Raw genomic sequence first — 17,878 nt, 5'->3', positions numbered from 1 at the left:
TTAAATATAATGCGCATTTACCAGTTCCGACTTGAAGTAGGCCTAAAATCGGACTTACTCTCTGTGTCTCTCTGGCATTGTCAACATTGGGTGTGTGTTGTTCATATTTACATTTTCTTTACATATTTACGTTGCCTTGAATAATTAAAATATATTAAAATGTATATTGATCATTGTGTACGCCTCTTAACATTACAGTCACGTGTGACAAGCAAGTTTATAAAATAAACGACTGATAAAGTTTTGTTTAATTATTTATTGTCATGAATCCAGAATTGCAACTTCAAACATCTATTTTTCGTTCTATTTGTTTTATGGAGCACATCCTAACCTGATGACTTTCCAAGCTTGGAGCTGCTTGGCTACATTCATAAAAAGAAAAGAAATCTACCAAAAAACGTTGACAACGTAAAGAAATCAGCAAGTTTAAAAAAACCCACCTCGGCTCACTTTTTGAAACTTGGTCCCATTTTAAACACCAACAGCAAATCAGTGGTTTTATTTTATTTCAACAGAACACAGCGTTTCCAACAAGATTACGAGCCTACGTGTTATTTGTTTAATTCAATCATTAATCATGATTATTATAAAACAAAACACAATAGGATATTGGCTTACCGTGCAAGAACAAGATAATAACCTTTTAGGTTGTTCCAGAAAGCTTACAAATTAATATCGCATCTGCACATTAAAGATACATAACACTTCTGGAAATGTTTTAAATTTATATAAATATGATAAAGTTTAAATCAGTACCTTTTACAAATGGGACCAAGTTTCAAAAAGTGAGCCGAGGTGGGTTTTTTTAAACTTGCTGATTTCTTTACGTTGTCAACGTTTTTTTTGGTAGATGAGTATCTTAACTCCAAAATTGCCATTTTGAGAAAAAATCCAAAAACCTGGACAAAACCACATCATCGCAACCCCGTGAAGATTAAGATTTTGTGGTGCCGAGTGCAAAAGACCCCCTGCAGAGCCAATGCAAACTCTATGGAACTCCACTGGAGTTACGATGTTGCTGCTCTGAACACAGACCCTATAGTGATCTGACACATTCGGTTACCATGGTAAGCATGATTTTCAATTGTGTACTGTTTTAATATGTACCACGGTTAAGATTTTGTGGCTTGCAAATGGACCGTTTTGCTAGAGCTACATTTTCATACCAAAATCTCATTTTTGCCAAAATTGGAGTTAAGATATTGTTGCGCTGAGCCCTCATTTATTCTTTTTTATTTTTAGAGTCAGGATGCACGGTAACATATGCCTCAAATTTTATACATTTATTGTCAAATCAATTGCAGAGTAAGATAGATATCAAAATTAAAAATTGCAGATTGATTTCATATTGATTGTATGAGAAAATATTCTTTTAACAATTTGTTCATCGTTTTTTGCTTTTTTTTTCTTGTATTTCTCAAAACCGAAATGCTTTAAAGTTGCTCCCAAAAAACAACATTATGGGTGCTGCCTACAGGAAACAAAATTGTTTATTTTTAGTCTAACAATTAATCATCCTTTTCAAGACACACTTTGAGCTGCACGAAGTGGGTCAAGTCTTTTGAATTTGCTGGATTTTACCCAGATTGAAAACTGCCCTCCTTTTGTGTACGCCATACTTCAAAATGGCTAATGCCATTATGCCCCATTCCAGAGGGGGTATGATATGAGACTAGTCTGCAGAATTAAAACCAGAGAACCAGGACTTCCTATACCACCACATGCAATATTGCGGTCAGTTATGGGGAAAAATTGGAATATTTGGGTGCATGCCGGCAGAACTTGGAAATGAATGAAAACAATTCAGCATGATAATTGCACTATACTGCGTCGCACCAATGAAGTGTGATATAAAATTGGATGGTTTGAACCCAATACACAAATTTATTAAGTCGAGCTATGAGTTTTAAAATATTGGGCCGAGGCGAAGTCGAGTCCAATATTTTAAAACTCATAGCGAGGTATGATGTAGCACATCATGTAAGGTATTCAGTATGATACCAAGGTCCATTATGCACAAAAGAAGTTATAGACCAGGTTTATATTAAGACCTGGTCTAACTATGGAGGTTATAGGGAGGGGTCCCTTTGATCTTTTCTTTTCCACCTTTACTCCTAGCACAGTCCGAAAGTTAAAATTCAGCCATCTAATATTAAGCTCCATGTATAATTTACACTTAACAGGATCTACAAAAATATAGAATAAGGTATGTAAATACCAAAAGTTCCTTCTCCATAGGACTAATAATCTCCATAGTTCGAACTTGTTTTGTGCATATGGACCCAAGTGTTACAGAAACAAAGTTTATTTTACTCTCAATTATTAAGACTCACTTTTGCTAAATTGTTGACGACTCTCGGCTTTGGCACAGGTCTGTTTCCACTCCCAACTATATTCGTTGTATCCCTAGGACTAGGTATGGGCTGACCATCGCTGTTTCTCTTTCTAGGCCGGGGCGTCACAGTAGGCCTATTACTTGGATTTGCACTCCTACCCTCCTCATTTCTGTGTGTTATACCGGTGGCTAATTTAGGCGTTATTGCACGAGGGGCTGGGACAGGCCTGGGTGAAGCTTTAGGCTCAGGAGTCCTTGGAGCGGGTCTCACAGGTTTTGTGGGTGAAGATCGGCGTTGGGATACGTCTCGCGTTTCCGTACGGCTTTCTAGAGCATCGCACGAGTTTGCTCGTTTACGGTAATGATGACGTGATTGGTGGAGCTGGGTACGGAACTCGTTGCGGATTTCTCTGTTGGTGTTGTGCGTTCGGCTGACCTATATGGAGATAAATATTGTTGGGGAGAATGTCACAATGTGCTGGCTGTATATAACCAATAGTGATAATAATCAGGGCTGGATAAAATGAAAATTTCCTGGAAGATGATTCAAATTTCCCTACAAAAAGACAAATTTCCCACCAAATTCTTATGTATTTCTTTGTTTAAGGACCTTAATTTCCCTCCAAACTTACAAATTTCCGGGGATGGAGCTTCCCACATTTTTTCCAGGCCTGATAATAATTATGCTATACGTCTTGACTGTGTACATGTGGAATGATACCATGCAGGGAAATCCATCATATTGGAGATCTCTTTTGAGGAAATGGGAAGCAATTATAATCTTTTTAATATGAAGACCTTTTTAGGTGAATTGTTAAGTTTGCTTATCTTAAGTCCGAGACTGTATATCATGGGCAGGTCACAAAATAGAGCAATATTCTACATTTGTTCAGGCCTTTCTAAACATTTTACTTGAAAAATAAATCAGCTCTTCCATTTTTTGCAATCTGAGGAGTAATACACCATTGAGAACCAACCCTTAAGTGTTTCCTCTTTGGACTTTTCCATTTTAAATCCACACTCCCCCTGTGGAAGATTTTGGAAATATCTTCCACAGGACACTGCAATTGGTCAGGGTTAATCATTTTGAAATCCTTACTCCCCCTGTTTTATGATTTTACCTATATCTTCCACAACTGAAGTATTTCAAATCGATGTTATCCAATTGTCTATTCTATTCAAAACTCATGCTCCCCCTGTGGATGATATTTCCAAAATCTTCTACTGGGGGAATGTGGATTTTAAATGGAATAAACCATTGTAAGCATGGCTTGTAAATAAAAACATTTGAAATTCCCATAAAGGCCTACATTTTTAAGGTGGTACTACACCCCTTGATAAATTTGTGACCATTTTGCATTTTTCTCAAAAATAATAACACACTGGTAACAAAAGTTATGTATATTATAGGGGCAAGGAATCCAGTTACTACACTGAAATTTCAGTGACTCAAGACAAGTGGTACGTTATTAATGATATAAAAAAAAGAGGTACTGCTAGAATGTACCTCATTTCTTAACATATATATAATGAACCACTTGTTTTGAATCACTGAAATTTCAGTGAATTGGATTCCTTGCTCATATAATATACATAACCTTTATTACCAGTGTGTTGTTATATTTTTGAGAAAAATGCAAAATTAGTCACAAAATTGATCAGGGGGTGTAGTACCACCTTCATTTGTGACCATCAATAATGCTTACCTCTGTTTCATCAGCAGGTGGTGGTGGAGCAGGGCGCTTCTTCTTGCTGGCAAAAGGAGTCCCTACTTTCTGTAAACATGAACACAGTATAACCAGAAATCAAACGCGATAATAGGTGTCATATTGATGCATGCAATATGCCAATCAGCCTGTGCACTAAGTTTGGGCAGTGTGTGTTTGGAGCAGCAGGGGGATCAGTCTCAAGCACTGGCCAACTATATTGATGCGCACAGGTCTGATGAGGCATAGCATAGTATCTTGGTGCAAAACACTGAACATGTAACACAAGAAAAAGATACAATTTCTCATACCGATAGACTTACTATAGTTAAACCGGTACCAAAGGTGCAGCCTTCTAAACCTGGCTTTTGTTTTGTTCACACCTTATATAGTAATCATGAAACTTTTCTTATAAATAATTTGAATATGTGAACAAGAGAAAAATTTCATTTGAATGGACACAGCTTCCAACAGCAGCATGCTTGTCTGCGCACACTGTGTGATGAACGCCTGCGTGTGTGTGTGTAACTGGCAGTGCATCCAACTCACTTGTGATCATGGTGAAATACGGTTGTGATCGAAGTCGCATACAGCTGCTGGGAGCTGTGTTCATTCACATGAAATTTTTACTATATAGATAATGTGAATATAATATGTTCTTACTGGAGCAGCAATGACGTATGCATAGCCCTGCAAGACTATGCCAAGAATGAGACTATTTGTATTATACACATACATATTGCAATGTGATCTGAACTGAATTGATGCAATTGATGAAAATTCTATGTCATACAAAAAAGCTGTAAATGAGCCATGACGATGACTAATGTAGACCAAAATACATGTATGTATGGTAGCCTGTTACATGACATGCAGAAACTGAAAAGATCTTTTAAAACTGGACATGGGTCTCAATGGGATCTCAACTTTTCTAAGGTCTTGCAAGACTAGACTCTTTGTTGCAGGTATAGTGTGATGAAAGGTTCATAAATTTCCACCCACACTTACCTTAATTCTATACAGGTATGTAGATGAGATCACCTGGCGAGAATAGTGTTTTAACAATCGGGCCAGATTTATCAGTTAACGCCGTGGTGGATTCTGCAGTGGCAGATTTGTATCACGCACGCTAACCTAGTCCCGCCAAGGGCGATTTGTCCATACGCTGGCAATGCAACCACGTAAATGCACCGATTCAAATTTGCAACTGCTAAAATCAGGATGGTGTTACTCTCAACTCTGAGACAAGACACATTATAGCTAAATGTGCTATCATAATAAACATACAAATACACTACGTGCAGGGTCCCTTACCTCTAATGAAGTGCAGCACCATTTCTTGAAATCCAACAACTCATAACTCTGGGCAATTGTTCCACATATCTTATACAAATATTGACTGCTATGAGGGGCATGGTTAAAATTCTGGGCCCAAGGTGATGTCACTAGAGTTGGGCGACTATCACTTTTTTCCTAGTCGACAGCAAATAGTCGCGACTACGACTATAGTCGCGACTATCTGTGGTTAAAATTGGACTGAAAAATCGGGTGAAAGATTGGTGGCAATTTAGTATTTATAATGCATGATTACAGGACCTGTGATTGCCGGCATCGCATCACAGTTTGCTACACAAACCAGCACTGTTGCGATACAAATTGCTTCACTGTATCGCACGTTTGCGATGCAAATATTTGACTGTAAAATGCTGTAATATAGGCCTAAATTTTCTGTTCAATTAAATTCACTTGCCACTTTCCAGCAACAGCACAAGAAACTTCATATAATTTCTCAAACCTTCAATATTCCAATAGCGATCTTCGTTCGTTTCCATGTTTTGCTGTGCATGAAAATATGTAACATGCCATACGGCAGTGCATATTTTCCATGGTATGCTCATGAACGTGTTGCATCGTGCATGTACGATTAACTTTCACCTCCGACCTACGTCACCTGACCTCATCTAGACTACTGCATTTGTCGCTACAAGGGTGGCATTGCACATTACGACTGTTTGTCAGCTAATTTGTTTATTTTCCTGTTGCTTTCTAAATATTCTGTTACCACAATAAGCATAGCTTTTTGAAATTACGTGAAAAGTACTTCTAATCTAATAATATTTTCCTAAATTTACCCGTTTGGAAAACACTTCTCGGAAGTTCTCGCTGTTTCTTTCCAAAGTTAAAATAATCTCATACCTTCAGTAGTTGGTACAAACACCCAACCTGGGTCTGTACATGCACGCTATGACGCTGCTACACCTGTTATCGCTGCATAAATTATAATCATAATGAGATGTTCGACAGTTCTAAGTAATTTGAGTTTTTTGACGGCTTTTATCTTGTGGGAAAGTAGTTCGACAACAAGTCAATAATACCAATTTAATGATGATTTATGGACTTTATGATTACTTGTTGGTTAGTGTTACTATTGGTAAGACAACAACTAAAATTTTTTCACATTTTTCGCAGTTTATATGTTAGTATTTGGTTGGTTTTGGTGCGAATAACTGGCACTTTTAAAGTAATTTTTTAACACAAAAATATACTTGCATTAGTCGACTTTTGCTTTTCAATAGTCGTAGTCGCGACTATCAGTAATAGTCGCGACTAACGACTATTGGCGACTTAGTCGCCCAACTCTAGATGTCACCGCGGGCCTATAATTTTAACCATGCCCCGAATAAAAAGCAATCAATATTTGTTTTATATACCAAATCTTAAGATTCTTGTCATCTGTTTGGTTAAAAGCATCGATTTTGGGAAGAGAAATTAATAGTTTCAATGCGAACGGCACAGCTTACAATCTGCGATTACCGCGTAATTATAGAGCGCGAAAATATTAACGCGTGCGTAATCTCATTTTACGCTTGGAACAACGCACATGCAGAACTATGCCTGGGGAATAGTTACTTTTGCGGGCATAGTCAAAACTATGCCCGCTCTTTTAACCAATCAGATGGCGGGAATCTTTAGATGAGGTATATAACACCCTATATACTCTGCCAATTGGGCTATTCCAGTTGAAAACCATATACCCCTATGGAAGACATGACTTTAACAAATGTCCCCCATTCAGGATACAAAATTTGAAATACATGAGAGTTGTGTAAAAGATTAAAAGCAAATCTTCCATTTAGGGGTTTATGAATTTGAAATGGAATAGTCCAGTTGCTCTGCATTAATGGGTAGTCTCACGACCCCATATTTTGAACTCTTGACCTCATTTGGGGGTCACAATCCCATTTAGGGTCATGACCTACTGATTGGAAACTTCTACTCTACTGTTGTTGGAGAACATGCTATCTAACCAACTGCTTTGGGGAACAGGTATGGAGTAGGGCCTGTAACTTAACTGTTACCTCCAGAAGTGAATCATACCTATCAAATCACAGACTAGGCTCATTGTAATATAGGTTTAATCCCTCCATGTGCATGATTTTCACTGGGAGGGGGAAATAGTGAAATTTTTGTTTTGACCTATTATTTGTCATAACTCAATAACTGCAGTACATATGGGAATATAAATGTGACCAATGACTTCCTTTACTCATTTCCTATAAGATCATTATATTACTCTGCAAAAAAATACCATAAGCAAAATAACCAAAACTGGGAAAAATGACCTGAAGGCTTCGACTCGCCTTAAAGAATTAAAATTTATGCTTCTAGGTTTAAAAATAACAAGTTTTTAGGTCTCTTTCTATGCAATCTGTGATTTGTGAGATACTACTCAGACCAGATGCAATCAAGAGTGGTTATTACTTCATTGCATACAGCCTAGGAGGTTGTTTCTATGGCAACTTACAATCATTACTTCCCCTAATGATTTACTCCTGGTGTGTCTAGATCTGTGCCGGCTCTGTTTCAGAGCCTCCTCCCTCACGCGGGTCGGCGTTCCGGGCAGGTAACTATTTTTGGTGAACTGCATTGTTAATAATCAGGAAGGAATGGAAATGTAGAAAAACGGCAAATCTCAGAGAAGTGTTAAGCACACGATGATGATAAGATGTTAAAAAAGGTGAAAGGTTAACAATGAATAGAGCAAGGTGAAATTTTGAATAAAGTCAAGCATTGTTTTGATTGGGAAGGAAGGGAAAGGGAGAAAACATCATTCTCAGAAAGTATTCAGCACACACATTGATAAAGTAGTGAATTGAGGTTAAAAGGTGAAAGGTTAAAGGCGAAAGGATAAAGGTGAAATTATTGGGAGTGTAGAGAGTGAAAATGCAAGTACAGACAAAATAGATAAAAAACAAACAGTGAGATATTTGGCTACAACAAATGTACATGACTGTATGTTTAAAACCATATTGTAACATTGCCAGTGGTGCCGCCACAGGAGGCATAGGGGGTCAAATACCCCCCAGTCAGAACTCTTGCCCCCCTGTTTACCCCAAGAAAAAAAACCCCAAAATTACAAAAATTTCCACTTGTTGCACAAAATCTGTTGATTTTACCCCCCTGAAATTCACTTTGTCCCCCTAATGCCCCTCGAAAAAAATTTCCTGGCACCGCCACTGAACATTGCCATAAAACTAGATTTGTACTTTTCCACAAAATGTTAGTTTTCTCTGTCAGATAATGTCCCCTTTTAATATTGACCCGAACAGGTTAGGCAAAAGAGAGAAAATTGCTATTTAATACCAGGGCATACGTCGTTAGTGTGTCACTCTGTTGATCATGACAGAGTTCGGTCCTTTTGATGTGTTATGACTTTTCCGCACGCCACGTACAGTGTTATGGGCATTTGACTAATATTTTGAGCATAATGATTATATGATGTACTCCATCGTTTTATTCAAAATCTCAGATTTTGTCACAACTACAGCACCTGACGCTTTGATTTGTTGTTTGATGTTTTCCATGACAAATTATAAACAATTGCGTGAAATCAGCATTTTGAAAAACACTGAGGGCGGCCACCTCAGTAAATGTTACAATATGGCTTTAACGGTAATTTGAAATGCGTTATTGGTAAATTACACATTTCACAATGGGCTTTTCCAGTTGAAAACACAGGGAGTGTGAATTTCAAATAGGATTACCTGAAAGGATGATTCCATTTGAAATCCACACTCCCTGTATGGGAGATTGGAGAGTAAGGTTACATTTTCCAGAGGGAGTCTACGATATCAACTGAAACAGCCCAATACAGCAAGAAATTTAGGCAGCAATGTACTAGTGGAATGAATTGACAACAATATAAAGAAAATATTTCAAATTCACTTTTTTTGTCAGCTTTGTCAGAGAAATACGATAACTTTTATCTTGATTTGAACCATTGAAAAAGAGGTGGGAACTTGGTACGATATGGAATGTTTACTATGCACAGAGATACCACTCAGTTTCACTCAAAAAACCTGAAAAAGCATGTGAAGGCAGGCCAAAAAGCCCCAGAACGGGCTGAAAATAAATAAAAACGTGGGAATTTGGACTCCCAAACAACCAGAATTCAGGCTAAAACCTGAAAAGTGGCATATCTGCACATAGTAATATTCAAGGGGCTAGTTCTCCAGTATGATTGCTTTATTGATTTGAAGCCAAATAGAAAAGCAAAAGTTGACACACACATGAAAAGAAGAGGACGGGGTTTGATGATTTTTCTACAGTACAAAAAGGGCACTATATATTTTTCCAATACACTACTATCACAGCTACGTTTTCAGATCTATCTCACCTAAAACTGAGCATTGATTCTGAAACTATTTATGAGTGGACATGTGTGTTAACCCCATGAGAACTACCTGCCGATTGGCCAAAATGAATGATGTGTCCAATTTTGAACCAATCAAGGAGGGTATTAATAAGATAATCTGCAAATGCAAGTTTGACCATAAATAGTTTAAAGCCTAGTCATAATTAGCAATTGAAATGAGCATTCAAGTTATCAACCAATCAGAAATGATGTTAGATGACCAGTAGTGTCCAGGGGGTTAACATTTGATATGCCCTGTTGGTCTGAGATAAAAAATCAACATGGAGGAAGTTGATTTTTTTGCATTAATTTTGGTTTCAAAGCAAATAATACCAAAATCTGTATTGCTCATCACAGGTATAAAACAACACAAGTTTTGCGAGTTGGGTTTTGAAAAGATTTTGTTGTCTGCAATATACACATCCTGTATTATATTTTGCCTTGTATGAAATGACAGAGGGCATTCTCAATGTGAACATGTAACATCAAAGGTATTTGTATTAATTTGTTTCCAAAGGGCTTGTACCTAAATACATGGTGGCAGCTTGGCTGGGAATCCCTCAGCTTTCCCCAGCCACAGCTTTTTCCAGACTTCTGCACGGATGTTGACTGCTGACGACAAGTATCATTTTTTTTTATTCAAAAATTTCAAAATTGTAAATTTTCATGACCATATTTGGAATCAGCATGAAAAATGCATTAAAATGAGTATAACCATGCCTGGTATAGGTTCAGTGGTTCTTGAGATATGCCTAACCCAGCTAAACTGCCACCATGTATATAGGGATGTGTCTATATGACAGCTCTTCTAAGCACTTTGCTCCTCACAAATTTATATAAAAACACAATATGAAATGGTCATGTGATTGTGCTCACAAATGTACACTAAGCCACTGTTACTACACTACTCTGTACGTACACGGCAAGATTCCTATTGCGGTCCCCTACACAGTATTGGTATACTGTGCATTACAGGGGAGTACCAGTACCACTGCTGGTGGGTCCTGTGCAGTAGCAGCATTGGTACTGTGTAGATACTCAGTGTGTACCCGTCAAGTACCTTGACAACAGTGAACCTGTGTAGATGGCCCTAATAGGAATCTTGTAGTGTACCAGTTATTTCAAAACCTATTCAGACCACCATGTAAGTGATATTTTAAGAATACATACATAAAGAACATACAGGATGTACCAAATTGCAAATACTTCCAGTGCTATGACATCTTTGGGACACCCTGTATCTCTCATCAATACCAACCTGTTTCATGAGTTTCCTCTTCTTGGAGCTCTCTGGCATTGACTGGACATCAGCATACAGTTTGGCTAATGCCTCCTCTGTGCTGGTAACCTCTCTTTTAAGCTCTATACCAGCCTTTTGTGGGGCGCTTATCATATCGGTGGATCTACGCCCGCCATCGTACTGATCCTGTAATATTATTGCAAATAGAAATTTAACAGATATCCATAGAATTTATTTTGACTAAATGTATATTTTCATTTATTTTGTATTTAAGCCAAAAAATTTGGGCTATTCCAGTTGAAATCCATACACCCCCTATGGAAAAATCAATCTCATACACAGGGAGTGTGAATTTCAAATGGGTTTACCTGAATGGGTGAATCCATTTGAAATCTATGTGGAGGGTTAAGGCAGTTCCATGGGCAGAGTATGTATAGATTTCAACTGAAATAACACATTATAATCCACAAATTGGCACATTATTTGTAATTTCACAATGTAAGCACCTTAGAGAATAAGACAGAGGTTGGGAGGTACAGATTTGCCAATATCTTCAAATGAACTCTTTGGGCCGGTTTCTCGAAGCATGGCTAGTGCCGTGGTTAGGTTTCCTAAGCCATCATGCTAAAGCTTACAATTTCACATCATACATCATCTATCAAAGATAAATCAATAAAATGGGTCCACATTGGGTAGGGCTATCCTGTTATCTTAGGAAGCCTGACCACTAGCCAAGCTTTGAGAAACCGGACCTTCATGTATTACTATTAAAAGTATTTTATCAGATCATTTTGCAATAAAACCTTGACGTACCCTCGCCGTTTGGTTCATCAACTCTTCTTCGTCCTCTTCATCTGGTAATGAACCATCATGTCTGACGTATACCTCACACTTATGAAGCATGGCCGCCGGAACCTAATAAATGGACATCAAAATATAACCAAGAAATTGAGAATTACAGGTGTAACGATAGAGATCTAGATGCCTTCATCACTGACCCAGTCTTAATCTACCCAATTCTAATACAAAGGGTTCCCGCTCCAATCAAGAGCCATCAGTAGACAAGGGGTAGCCTACATGTTTCCTTGCTAGGTACTTTGTCCTGAAGAAGTCAGAGCAACTCCTAAAAAGGGCTTTCAGTTCCAAACTTGTCCAACGACGAACCCGCTAAAAACTTACTAATTGTTATGAACTCCCCGTCGTAAAAGCCTATCCCACAATTTGCTGCTAATAGATAAAATTTATGCATCCCTGGTCACATTAAATATCCTTTCACATGACTTAACCCCATGCATGGGCCCTACTGCTTTTCTTACAGAGCCCCTGATTGGTACATTACATGATATCGATATAATCACCTGAGTAACCAATTACACAAACCATACATACCTTAAATATCCTCTCACAATGTGTGATCATGAACTCCATCCCACAGTTCAATTTATGTATGAAATCCTGGTCCTTCAGTTCTTCTGTTGTTAACTGCAGAAAGCAAAAATTGGGAAAATCTATCTGCTCAAGATGTTTCAGATTAATCAAACAGGGGAGTGGAATTTTGTTTTTAAGGTGACTTTATCGACTACAGTGTCATGCACAGGATTCCTTGAAAATGATGCAGGATGTGTGTATTGATTAGAAAACCTTACTGGCCAAGTTTTAAAGTCAAAAGCCTTTTTGAAATTTATATAATTTTCAAGGAATTCTATGCATGGCACCGTAGCTAATAAAGCCACCTTATGGCATTTTTCTAACATTTGCTCTGATTAGTTCTCGCTATCTAAGAAGGTATGAATTCCAGTCAATAGATCACTATAATGGTTCACCTCAAGTTCGGTAGTGACATCAATGCTTTTTCGCGGTTGCGCCACAAGCGTGCTGACAAACCGCCCCTGTACACATGCATGTACACACAGCACGTTTAACTATACGTGTGCAATTTGATACGAGGTGAGCGAAATATGCACGTACGTCACTACTGAACTTGAGGCGAACTATAAGTCTCTGAAAAAATGCTCGAGTTACACTATTCTGGTATGCATCCAATATGGCAGATTTACCATAGCATTATGCATTGGGCATATACCCTAAGTTACAGAGCCATTGATTGGTTAATTACATGACATAATCTACTTAATAAACCAATCAAGATAGAACTTTTACAGAATCCGAGCTCTCACAGTTTAATTTCCTTGGTTCACTTACATATCTTGGCCACAGTAAATGCGGCGCAAACATAACACCAAGATTATACGCCGTCATCTTGTTGACGTCTTGCTGCCTTGCAACGTCCTGAAGTAACTCCAGCAGTTCTTTGAGTAACTTGAAGTTTGTTGATGGTAGCATCAGGAACAGGTATGTCAGTGCTTTGATGTGGTCAACGAGTCTCTTGGCCTTCAGACGCTGAAGTTCATCGGGTCGTAGATTTGAAAGTCCATCTAGTCTGTATGTTAGGTCTGTGGTGAGTGAAGAATAAACAGAAAGAAATGTTACTTCAGTACTTCCAAGTACCATCGGTAAATAGTACCTCTAAGCCGTTAATAATCTTTTCAGTGTCCCGGATGAGCCCTAAATAGGAGCGCCAAGCCGTGAAATTATAGTACTTTTGACAATAACTTCCATGTGGACTCTTTCTATGATGGAACAGCAGAGATGTACAATATAAGTAAGCCTGAAGACAAAACACTGAAAATTGGGGGGAACGTGTAAATTCGGACTGAAAATAAAAGAAATTAGTCCCAAACAAAAATGTTTGGTAGACTCATAACCGGTGCGATCTTACCTTTCCGATGTTGATTAAGATACTTCTTGCATCGATCCCGAGATGCGGAAAAAACCAATAGTCATTTTGTCCCACATAAATGAATAAATAACAAAAACCCCGATCCCCGAGTGGACTCACCCATTCGGTGACGTCACACACGATAATCATCCCTTATCCGACTTGGGCAGCCCCTACTCGGCCAAACTTGTAGGGGGGCGGCGGGGGCCGGGATAATCAACATCGGAAAGGTAAGATCGCACCGGTTATGAGTCTACCAAACATTTTTGTTTGGGACTAGACTCAGTACACCGGTCGATCTTACCGTTCGATGTTGATTAAGATACTTCTTGCATCAACATCTGAAAGATCGATCTAGCAAGTAACCGACGGATGGAGGTACAAGATTGGCCAGCATCTGATAAGGATCAGGAGAGTGGGTAGCATGGTAATCGCGAGGTCAAACTATTTCCCCCCCTCACGGCCGGAAACAGAAAGACTACGTGAACAGACAAAAACCCTGAACTGAAAGTGCAGTGGTTAAGAATAGAAACACTGGTTCTTACCATGTTGGAATTCTGATTGTCCATAAAACACCTGATACCCAACCACCATGTTATCTCCATAGAACAGCCCTGGTGAACTTATCGCCTGGTCGTTGGTTTACGTTTTTGTAGTAAACCGTGGAAAAGGACGACGGGTTCTTCCAGGACACAGCCTGACAAATCTCTTCAATGGGGACCCCCTATGGTAGGCCCACGAAGATGAGATAGATCTGGTTGAGTGGGCCTTGGGGCGGCGTCTTTTGCCCCGAGTCCACCAACACCTGGACCAGCCACCGTGCCAGAGTCTGTTTAGCGGCTGGACCGTGCGGTTCTGCGTGGGTGATAAATAAGCGGTCATGAGCCCCTCTTAAGGTTTGTGTTCGGCCAAGGTAGTGCTGTAGCGCCCTCACCGGGCACCACAACCTGTCTTCGGCTATTGACGAACCCTGCCCAATACTGGGTAGGAAGAGGGCGAGTGTCGGAATGTACTTCGCTCATTTTTGCAAGGAAATCCGGGCGAAGAAACAGCGTCGCTCCGTTGTTAGTAAACACGGAGGCTGACTTGAGACTGCGTGCAACTCCGAGCAGCGCCGTCTCGAAGCCAACACCAGAAGAAAGGCCGCCTTAAGAGGACGTATTTAAGGGTCGCTTTTGACGGGGGCTCAAAAGGGGGACCCTTGATATACTCCAAGACTGTGTTGAGGTCCCATGGAGGGACCACCTTCCTTTCGGCGGGCGCTCGTTGAACATACCGTCGAGAAGAAGACTTAGGGACCCATCTGAATTGATAGTCGACCCGTCTTCACATCCCCGATGAATCGAGAAAATGGCTGACTTGTAGTTGGCTATCGTTGCCTGCTGAAGTCCTGCCCTGAACTTTTCTGTCAGAAAATCTGCCACTAGAGGCACAGGGGCTCTAGTGGGACGATGTATTTCTCTCATCGCACCATCCGTAGTAGGGAGCCAGGCGCTGACTATACGTACGGAGGGTAGACTCTCGTCTACCCCTGGCGATGAGAGAAGCAGCTTCTGATGAAAAGCCTCCCTCCGCCGCACGTTCCCTGATAAGGGCCATGCAGCTAACTGCAGGTGCTCTAGTGGTAGACTTGGTACCTCTCCTCCGGGCATCCGGAGTAGATTTGGTAACTCGGGGAGTACTCGCGGCTGTGCCGCTAGTAGATCCACCATCGGTCGAAACCACAGGTGTTTCGGCCAGAACGGTGCTATCAGAATGACGTTGCAATCCTCCCTCCCGATCTTGGTCACCACCCTTGCGAGCAGTGAGATCGGGGGGAAAGCGTAAGCAGTCATTCCTCCCCAGTCTCACGGACAGAGCGTCCACGGCGAATGCCTGTGGGTCTGCGACCCTCGAGCAGTACACCGGCAGCTGATGATTTCGATGAGATGCGAACAAATCTATCGAGGAGTGGTACATCACCTCGAAGATCGTCTGGGCGACCTGCGGAGCAAGGGACCATTCTGTAGGTCCCGACACCTTTCCTCGTGACAGATCGTCCGCGAGGATGTTGGTGCCTCCCGCTATGTGCATCGCTCCCAACGTCCCCTGCCTGGCCTTGCACCACCCTATCAGGCGAAGTGCGTGCAGGCACAACCGTGGTGACCTGGTGCCCCCCTTGTCTGTTGAGGTAGGCCACCACGGTTGTGTTGTCCGTTTGGACAACGATATGAGACCCGGGGATCACCTTCTGGAAATGCTGGAGAGTGCTCTCCCCGGCCCACAGTTCGAGAAGGTTGATAGGGAACTCCGTCTCCGTGGCCGACCATAGGCCCGAGACTGAGTCCCGTGGATGTGGCCCCCCAGCCCAGCTTTGTGGCGTCGGTCGTCACTCACGTGGCGCACCGCTGGTGCAGGAAACCTGACACCTTGAGTCAAATTGGGCTGATGGGTCCACCACCAGAGTCCCTCCCGCGCGATCTCCGACATCGGAACCGCGAGGGATATTGAGTGACGACTGGGCCTGTAAAAGGCTAGAAGGTGTAGTTGTATAGGCCTCATGTGAAAGCGGCAGTGCAGTGCGAGGTCTACCATACTGGCCATAAGGCCCAAAACCTTCATCCATGCCACAGCGGGTGCCCCCGCTGACTCGGCCAAGAGTCGGGCACACCTCGCCATGTTCGTCACCCTCTCGGGTGCGGGCGCCGCGATCCCCTCCTTGAGGTTGATCTGGGCCCCTAAGAATAGTGGTGTCTCGCGTCGGGACCAAATTGGATTTCTTGGCGTTGATCAGAAATCCCAGGTCCGCACCGTCACGGACTACTAACTCCACGAGACACTGTGTCTCCAGTGGGGTGCGTCCGTAAATGAACCAATCGTCCAGGTAGCAACACATGTTGACTCCCCTGCGCTTCAGATGCGCTGCCACCGCCCTGACCAGTAGTGTAAACACTCTGGGGAGGTGGACAAGCGAATGGCAGGCATCGAAACTGGTAAGTTTGACCCTGTACCTTGAAGCGTAGAAACCTCTGATCTTGAGGTGCGATCGGAACATGCAGATATGCGTCCGAGAGATCTAGCGATGCCGCCCACATACCCTTGATGGGGCAGGCTAGCACCGAGCGAGAGTCTCCATTCTGAACCTCTTGGGCCTGATGAACTCGTTCAGCGGCTTGAGGTTCAGAATGGCCTCAATCGCCGGTCTTCTTTGGAGCCAGAAAAAAGTGCTCCAAAACCCCTTGGTGAAAGGGGGTAGACCGGGACAATCGCTTGCTTCGTGAGAAGCTGAGTGACCTCTGACAGTAGTGCCCGGCGCTGGGGGCCGTCTGGCGGCACTACCGTGGACCTCTGAATTGTGCAGGCGAACGAGAGGTGGCTGGTAAATTCCAGCCTGTAACCCCCACTGACCACTGACAATACCCAGGCGCCCGGTGAGATGGCATGCCATCTCTGGGCGTAATGCAACAGCGGCCGCCCACAGGGGAATCCCTGTGGGAAGTCCAAACCTGCCGGCATGGACTGTCGACCGCCGTGCCCTCAGGACCGATCTGGTTTGCCACCCTTAGAAGAACGGCTCTTCTTAGGGGGCTTGCCATACGCTCCAGCACTACTCTTGCGCTTCCCAGTTTTTTTGGGAGGTGCTGGAGTAGCCTCGGGCTCGGGTGTAGACTGTGGTGCGCGTCCTGCTGTAGCGGAGCTGGCGCTGAAGAACGCTTAGAAGACTTCTTCTTCTTGTGCTTCTTCTTCGCCTTACTGCCCTTCCCTTGGTCAGGGCAGCCTCTGACTTCTTCAGAGTGCTCTCATTGGTGGCCTTCTTTGCCCGGTCCTCCACCGTAGCGCAAAAGGCCTGTCCAAAAGTAGCCCCTGTCCCACCGAGTCTGACTTCTTCATTGCTTCAGCAAAGTCGGAGCCGTAAGTTGACTGGAGGGACAGACAGGCATTCTCCGGCGGCGAGATGACATCCTATGGGCTAGGCCCATAGAACTCTCGTTGAGGTTAGCTGTTAGCACCGCTAACAGATTAACCTCGCGGAAGAGTTCCGACGTTGCCCCATGGTCGTTCGCTACCTTCCTACCGAGGTGCTCGGCAAGCGTGGTAGCGGCGCTAGAGACTCTGATAAGTGAGCGTGCTCGCTTATCGATGA

General features: G+C 42.0%; 1 protein-coding gene across 1 annotated transcript in view; it reads right to left on the bottom strand.

The window, feature by feature from the left end:
* The window catches only part of LOC140162771 (rho GTPase-activating protein 19-like), a 36,166-nt gene that overhangs the window by 3,965 nt on the left and 14,323 nt on the right, over positions 1-17,878 (bottom strand). The window contains exons 5-11 of the mRNA XM_072186064.1: positions 13,179-13,429; positions 12,366-12,458; positions 11,790-11,891; positions 10,995-11,162; positions 7,847-7,963; positions 4,042-4,110; positions 2,334-2,771 (exon numbers count right to left, since the gene is read on the bottom strand). Coding sequence (XP_072042165.1) covers positions 2,334-2,771; positions 4,042-4,110; positions 7,847-7,963; positions 10,995-11,162; positions 11,790-11,891; positions 12,366-12,458; positions 13,179-13,429 — 1,238 coding nt within the window. The remainder of the gene's footprint in view (positions 1-2,333; positions 2,772-4,041; positions 4,111-7,846; positions 7,964-10,994; positions 11,163-11,789; positions 11,892-12,365; positions 12,459-13,178; positions 13,430-17,878) is intronic.

Source organism: Amphiura filiformis, chromosome 10 (assembly GCF_039555335.1).
Source record: "Amphiura filiformis chromosome 10, Afil_fr2py, whole genome shotgun sequence".
NCBI classification, from domain to species: Eukaryota; Metazoa; Echinodermata; class Ophiuroidea; order Amphilepidida; family Amphiuridae; genus Amphiura; species Amphiura filiformis.
The sequence above is the reverse complement of the archived record's forward strand: the minus strand, read 5'-3'. Positions and strand labels throughout refer to the sequence as shown.